Genomic DNA, 8433 nt, shown 5'->3' on the forward strand with positions numbered 1-8433 from the left:
ACAACATTGGTTACAGGAAAAACTGATGTGGAAAAGGCAATTTTTACATCGGTTTTAGAAAAAGCCGATGTTGTAACTATTATACAACATCAATTTTGGCAAAACCGAGAAAGTATTTTTTTTCTACATCGGTTTTGATAAAAGATGTTGTTTTTGCATTTTTTGTATATTTCTTACCATACGACATCGATTTTGTGAAAAATCGATGTTGTATAGTGAAATTCAGCATTAGTTTTTATAATTGATATTAAAATTGATATTTTTAACGATGGTATTTTGAACATCATTTCATAATCAATGTTGAAAGTCCCAAAAAACTAATGTTAATAGTTTGTTTTCTAATAGTTCACATATTTGAAAAGCTTTAAAATTTTTGAAAAGGATAAAGAAGTTCATAGGTTCTCATTTAAGATGTAATGTTGGGACATGGTGTAGCAAACTATATGAATCGAGCCTAGACTAATAGGACTAACACACAACGTAGTTGGTGTAACAAGCTATATGAACCAAAAATGTTTGGCGTATGTTAGAGGCCTACCCATCACATTACACTCTCACAATCCTTGTTGTTATCGTTGTTGTGTGCTAATAAGCAATACGCGTGCCCTATATTCATGAGTACTTTAGATATTTTGCCACGATCTCACACAAGCAGCATCACTTGACACTCATATAGGTGATTTCATCAAGTGTATAAATCATGCACCACCCATAAGGGATATGAAAATCATTAAAAGTTATATATATTGTTAAGTTTTCTCACAACCACATAAAGTTTAACTATAAAGCTTAACCTCTCATTAATGCAGTGTCTAGCATTTTGATGCAATCCTACCCCCCAAGGGCATTGGATAAAAGTCTCTAAGAAGATTGAGTCAAAGATGCAGGAGAAGGCCCTAGGATTTTCATGAGCCTTTGGGTAGATTTTGGGCTCAGTATGAGCCCACTTATCTTTGGAAATATTAAATTAAGGTTTCATTATTTTTGGGTCTTGTATTTAGGGCTCCATAGTGTATGGAGGATACCCCAGTAATGTAGGACTTTTCAGCACTTGTATTTTAGGGCACCTAGACTAGTTTTTGTATTAGGGGTAGTTTTGTAATTTCACGTGCATTAAGTGCACTATTTGATGTGTGTGTGTTGGGAGATAAACTTAATTGAATTGGGAGAAGCCCAATCTAATTAAATTTTGGACCATCCTAAGGGGAGGTGAGCATTTGCTTGCTACACCCCATTGCCACATCATATAGTCACACTTTGTGCATGTCCTTCATGCTTTACATGCCCCATGACACCTAAGCACACTTAGTGGAGAATCTTGGACTTGGTCTTGGATTAGTGGGCTAAACCATAACTAAAATTCACTAATCATAATTAGTGAAATTTTGGCTCCAAATTTGGCTCCACCAATTCAAATTCAAATTCAAGTGAAATTTGAATTCAAATTTCCCTCCAATTTTGTGACACTTAGGCTATAAATAGAGAGACCTTGTGTGTGCATTTTTCAACTTTGATCATTTTGAGAATTACACTTCAAAGTTTAGACCTCATTTGAGGCATAAAATTTCGTGCTCCTTCTCCTTCTACTCATCTTCTCCTATCTTCAAGCTCCTGTCCATGGCTTCCTATGGTGGTGAGCTTCTTCTTGACTCATTTTCTCCTTGAAGTAATGGCATCTCCAATCATTCTTCTTCCTTCTCCATTCCACTGCCATTAAACTTCAAGAAGCAAAAGACTCCATTGATGAAGAAGATACAAGGCCTACAAGCTCCACATGGAGCTACATCACATGTTCTCACACCATGGGTAGGGACTAAAAATTAAAATTGATTAAAATCAATGCAGTGCTAGTTCTTACCCATATGAACCTTTTTAAGTGACTTGTTCTTAACCATATGAATCTTTTCATGGGATCTCTAATCACAAAGGTCGTGTTACTATCACTTGTTTGTTTTTCAAATGGCTTAAATTTCATGAAATAATCTCTTTCCTAGGAGTTTAAGTCACAGGATCAACCAAATCCATTTTTCACTTCACAAAATCAAATATTTTTATCTCTTAAGTAATTGTTTTATCACATTATTTCTCAATTTCTATTTCAAAGAATTATTTGCTCAAGTGATATTTTAACCACTAAGTCTCATAATCAATCATCTCTAGAGTAACAACAGTGACTCAATTGTAATTTGTTTTGGTTGATCTCTAAGCAATGCACTACAATACTAACGCAACCTCTACTAAATTTTGTCTCATTTAGATCAAAGATCCATTTAATAGCACTAAATTTTCTAATGCAATGAAAAATTCCCACCATATAATTTATTGTACCTCCAAAATATTTTATAATTTTATGTACCAAAATATACAATTCACATGTGAAATAATATGCACTCTCTCAACAAATAATGTTTTATCACCCCTAACATGTATAATCGAAGTACAAACATATACAGTAATCATAATCAAACATTGCACTTCAATTACACATAGTTTCAAAAGAATGACATGCAAAAGACTCAAATTCCACGTAAAAAAAAAAAAGATTTAGCTTTTAGCATGCATCAAGGTTTAAAATTCTAGTGGACAACACAAATTATCTATAAATATAACTCTTGGTCATGATTTCATGAATCGAACAACATGTATCTACCAAACACTTGCAATGTGTCAAGAAAACACCAAATATGCATTATTTAAACATATAATCCACCTCCATAGTATGTTTTAGTATCAATCATCATACTTAGAGCATATACTCATAGCATTACCATAATTTAATCAACAACCGCATTTCATATAACATGCAATTTTAGGGTGTATTTGGTTTGCATTTTTATTTTCTATTTTCATTTCCTGTTTTCATTTTCTGAAAACTATTTTCATTTTCAAAAGATTAGAATTCTGAAAATATGTGGTTTGATTTCTTGTTTTCTGTTTTCAAGAAATAAAAACACTGAAAATACATTTTCAAAAGGAAATGTATTTTTAGAGTTGCTTAAAATTACATTCATTGCCACCGCGTTTTCATTTTACCCAAAATGAGGCTCCTAGTTTCAACTGAAAACACTGAAAATGAGATTTTATTATTTTTAGTTTTTGGTTCATTTGAGAAAATATTTTCACTGAAAATGTTTTCAAAAATCCAACCAAACGCATTTTCATCACCATTTTCTATTTCCAGTAAAAATGAAAACAAAAAACAGCAAAACCAAACACCACCTTATTTTTTCTTATACTCAAAACATATACTAAACTTTGCTTTTCAATCACTTTACTAAACCTTCTAACTCTTCAATACAAATCCAATTAAAGCGATCAAACTTTTAGTCACTATAGAATTCATAAAGTATCACTTTTAAGTCTCCATAAAAACCAAAAGAAAAAAGAAAGCATACCCCCACATTGAATGGTCCTAAAAATTAAATCATGTAACATATTCTAACAATTTCACCATCATATTCAATAGCTTATAGCGTTCCTAAATTCAGAAAATAATAAATTATGAATATCAAATAAATTTTGTTTCTAACTGAACTTAACATCATACATGAATTTACATGTTATGAAAAAGGTATTATAACTCTAATTAACAGAATATAATCTAATTAATATATATAAAACAAGTAATAAGGCCAATTGAAATGTAAAATTAATGCATATTAAAACAGATAAAGAAACATTAGAATATGACATTAATGTCATTAAAAGAAACATATATATATATATATATATATATATATATATATATATATATATATATATATATATATATATATATATATATATATTCCTACTATAAAGGTAAGATACAATCATTAATATCATAGTTTTAATTTTATGTCAATCAACACTAGTCTACCAAAAAATAAATAACTTATTACATCGCCACTATTTTTCTTGTTCGTTGCATGCTATTGACAAAGTCACAATAAACAAATATAAAGATATATAGCATGTTAATACCAATATGATTTCCTATGCTATTACCTCTTGAATACCCTATGTCTATTACCTTTTGACTTTTGCCCACCATCATGCAAATTCAAAGCCCCGTAAGATGCTTGCTATATGTATGATAATAAAACACCTTATATTTTAAGTAATTATATCTATGTTATAGGAATATAAAACATTATTATTTTCAAACACAACTTCTAGCATTAAAGATCACATAGATACCAACCAACCAATGAGTAAACATTAACAATAATCAAATATAACCATTTCACATCAGCATTGTTCAATCTTATCAGTTCTACTTTCTCTAATCTCTAATTAAATCCATATTAAACCTCCAATCACATATAACAAAAAGACAATCTCACAAAACCCGTTCACATATTGTTAGAATATATGATACATATATTTTATATTTATGTATATCTCCTATTTTGATTATGTAATTAATCTTGTGCATATTCTGTCCAAATTCTTAGCTAATTAGTGTCCTACTTTCTAGGCTAATTATCCTCTTGTATATTGTATATATTCTCACGTTACTAATGAGAAAAGGCACGGATTCAAACTCTTTCATGGTATCAGTTTAGTTTTTATCCTAAAATCCCTAACAACCACCTCTCTTCCACCCATTTTTATTCTCCTTCCGCTGCAATTCTCCATGGTCGATCAACCCAAATTCCATGTTGCTTTGACTATCACCAATGTTAAGTCCCTCATTCCCATAATGTTGGATGCGGAGCATGGCATGTATCACTCTTGGGCGGCTTTATTCAAGGTCCTTGTTAAGGTTCATGATTTACATCACCACATCATCTCTCCTACGGAGGCACAAGAGGTAGCTGCTTATGCCGCATCCAAAGCCGCAGACCCTGCTCTATGTAAGCGTCTCGATGCCGCGGTGCTTTAATGGATATACGGGACTATATCCACCTATCTTGTTCAAAGACGACACGGCTCAAGGGGCATGGGCTCATCTCGAATGTATGTTTCAGGACAACAAGGCTTCTCGGGCTACTCATCTTGAAGAGAAACTTGCGGACCTTAATTTCGATAATTTTTTGTCGATTGATAGCTATTGTAATCACATCAAGTCGTTGGCTGATCAACTTGCCAATGTTGATGCCCCTCTCACCAACAGCAGATTAGTTCTCAAACTCACGGCAGGGCTACCTGAGGCCTATGCCGGGATGGTAGATATCATCCAAAATCAAGAACCATTACCCTCGTTTACGAGTTGCTGATCTCAACTCAAGCTTGCGGAGCGGACCATTAAAAACCGCTTGGCAAAGGAAGGCAACTCCGGCAACCGCTCTCAAGCCGCTCTCCTTACAAGCACCGACAGCCACCACGGCACGGACAACAACACCTCCGCATCCTCTACTTCATCTCGTTAGAGTTCCAAAGGAAATAAGAAAAAGAAGTCCAACTCCAAGGTTTCTGGGAAAAGCCGTAATTGCAATGGGCAAGTGGCCCCACAACAATCTGGACTCATGCCATTTAATTGGCAGCAACAGCCATGGGCCACCTGGGCTACTTGGTTGGCTCAATGGCCAAACCCGCCTCCATGCCCATATCCTGCTTCCTCCTGGGCATTGAAAAATGTTGCTGCTCCTACTGTTGGGCTACGCCAATCTGGGCCAGGGATCTTGGGTTCGCGTCCACAGGCATACAATGCCATAGTACCATCCACTCGCTACACACCTATGGACATTGAAGCAGCAATGCATGCTCTATCTTTTTCTCAGCCAGATGGGAATTTCTATATGGACACTGGCACTTCATCTCACATGTCTGCGGACCAAGGTATTTTTTCTTCTTATTTCAATTCGAGTATTAAAAATAATAGCATTGTTGTGGATAGTGGACATCTGGTTCCAATTGTTGGTCACGGTAGTACTACGTTGCCATCCCCTTACCCTCCCTTTCACTTGAATAATGTCTTACATGCTCCTAAATTGATTAAAAATTTAATATCTGTCCGTAAATTCACCACTGATAATTCGGTTTCCGTTGCATTTGATCCCTTGGTTTTTCTGCGAATAACTTACAGACGGGAGCCAGACTAATGAGATGTGACAGTACCGGTGACCTTTATCCTTTCTTCTCAAACACTCAAGCCACTCTTCTAGTCAATAATTCAGTGTTTACCGCTATTTCATCCAATCTTTGGCATACTCGCCTAGGCCATCCTGGTGATGTTGTTCTTAGATCCCTTAATAGCAAAAATTTTATTAATTATAATAAGGCTTGTAAAACCTTTTGTTCCTCATGTCCTCTCGGGAAACATTCTAAGTTACCGTTTTCTGATTCTATGTCGCACATTGCTTCTCCTTTTGATATAATTCATAGTCATCTTTGGACTTCGCCTGTCATGAGTTCTTCTGGCCACTGTTATTATGTTCTATTTCTTGATGATTACAGTAAATATTTGTGGACTTATCCTATTGCAAAGAAATCCAAAGTTAAACACTTGTTCAAATCTTTTCATAGTCTAATTCATACACAATTTACCCGTGATATTAAGACTTTTCAATGTGACAATGGCGCGGAATATATTAATGGCACTTTACAAGAGTTTTTTTTATCAACATGGCATGATTTTTCCTCTATCTTGCCCCCATACTTCCCCTCAAAATGGAAAGTCGAACGCCACATAAAATCAATAAACAATATCATACAAACCTTACTTGCTCATGCTTCTTTGCCTCTTCCTTTTTGGCATCATGCATTAGAAATGGCCACATATCTCCTAAACATTCTCCCAACCAAGGTCCTAGGATTTATGTCTCCCACTCAAATTCTATATCAATGTGATCCAATATACTCGGAATTACGTGTCTTCGGTTGCCTATGTTTTCCTCTCTTCCCGTCCACTTCTATTCACAAATTGCAAGAAAAGTCCACTCCTTGTGTCTATCTTGGTCCCGCCCCAAATCATAGAGGTTCAAAATGCTATGACATGTCAAGTAAAAAAAATATTATTTGTCGTCATGTGAAATTTGTTGAAACTGAATTCCCTTTCTCTAAGCTTCACTCCCCTCACAAAGATGACTATACTTTTCTGGATTTTAATCCCTGTCAAACCCTAATTTCGTCCGGGGACCTTTGCTTGATGACATGCGACTTTTGTTTGGTCCTTGTAAGGTGCTTGGCACCCCTCATTAGGCAATTTGTGAAATTCCGGGACGTGCCGGAAAACAAAAGAAAATATTGATGCACAATCCGTAAGGTTCCGTGACACACCGGAAATCAAATGGAAGCATCGTTGCACAATTAGTGAGGTTCCGTAACATTCCGTAAGTCAAAAAGGGGATGATTATGTAATCCACAAGGTTCCGTAACATTACGGAAAGAAAACAAGTATCGTTACGAAATTCGTAAGTTTCCGTAACTTTACGAAAAAAGAATCACCAAAAAAAAAGTAGGGGGGTGTACTTAGTAAAAATGGGGGTGCAAATAGCAACCAGGCCCACTTGGGCCCTCCAGAAGATTCCTCCCGAAGGCTGTTGCTTCTGGAGGAAGCAACCCTGCTCGCCTGGGCGAGCTGGGTGGCAAGCTTCTCCCCCAATTTTCTATAAATAGGGGGAGAAGTGAAGTGAAAAAGGGTTCAGCCCCTTAGGCACTTCTCTCTCTTTCGAATTTGCTTGGAAAAATTGTTTCCGTGAAGAAAATCCAAGCCGAGGCGCTTCTGAAACGTTTCCGTAAGGAATTTCGCGAAGGTTTCGACCGTTCTTCGACGTTCTTCATTCGTTCTTCATCGTTCTTCGATCTTCAACGGGTAAGTACCTCGAACCAAGCTTTTCGATTCATTCTATGTACCCGTGGTGGTCCACATTGTGTTTCGTGTATTTTTATTCTCGTTTCATTTACTTTTTATACCCCCTTTTGACGTGCTTAAGCCATTTTATTTAAGTCATTTCTCGCTTAACCTAAAAATAAAATAAATTTCCACCGATCGTTTAAATTGTATTATCCGTTAACTTCGGTTAAAATGAATTCTGACCGTTCGGTCGTGCCGTAACCACGTTGGAAATCAAAAAAAGAGGTAAAATAATAATATAATAATAAAAAAAACGTCTTTTAGTAAAATAAAGCGGAAAATCAATCGGACATTTTCTCTTTGGGATTTCTCATTCTTAATTGAATTGACTAATAACTAAAGTGAAACTAAGGCTAAAATCAACTCGCCTAGTGAAGCTCGTCCATAAAAATAGGTTTTTGAAGTTTATCATTTCAATTTCTTACTAAGTAAAATGGATCATTTTCAAGATCCAACGCCTTAAAATGATCACCTTTTAAGTAAAAAAGAATCACTTGATAAAAAAGAACTACGTAGGTCTGATTTCCTCATCGCAATTGAGGAATACGTAGGAGCAAAGGGAAACACCCTTGTCGACCACAAAAAGAGGAAAAATATAAAAAGGGTATAAAGGATATAAAGACATAAAAAGGGAACGTAAAAATCAAAGTCAT

The 8433-nt window shown here is 35.3% G+C and overlaps 1 protein-coding gene across 1 annotated transcript; it reads left to right on the forward strand.

Annotated features, from left to right (window-relative positions):
• The first annotated feature begins 4618 nt into the window (after positions 1-4618).
• Positions 4619-5354, forward strand: LOC114375362. The gene is made up of 3 exons (XM_028333140.1): positions 4619-4858; positions 4953-5150; positions 5214-5354. The coding sequence occupies exons 1-3, from the start codon at positions 4619-4621 to the stop codon at positions 5352-5354; spliced, it is 579 nt and encodes a 192-aa protein (XP_028188941.1).
• The last annotated feature ends 3079 nt before the right edge of the window (positions 5355-8433 follow it).

This window comes from Glycine soja, chromosome 2 (assembly GCF_004193775.1).
Source record: "Glycine soja cultivar W05 chromosome 2, ASM419377v2, whole genome shotgun sequence".
Classification (NCBI taxonomy): domain Eukaryota; kingdom Viridiplantae; phylum Streptophyta; class Magnoliopsida; order Fabales; family Fabaceae; genus Glycine; species Glycine soja.

Excerpts from the sequence above, each read along its gene's own strand:
- LOC114375362 (XM_028333140.1), top strand. The coding sequence starts at position 4,619 with ATGGTCGATCAACCCAAATTCCATGTTGCTTTGACTATCACCAATGTT. Across the intron at positions 4,859-4,952 it reads GTAAGCGTCTCGATGCCGCG|GACAACAAGGCTTCTCGGGC; the intron begins GTGCTTTAATGG and ends TGTATGTTTCAG. Across the intron at positions 5,151-5,213 it reads CTGAGGCCTATGCCGGGATG|CTTGCGGAGCGGACCATTAA; the intron begins GTAGATATCATC and ends TCTCAACTCAAG.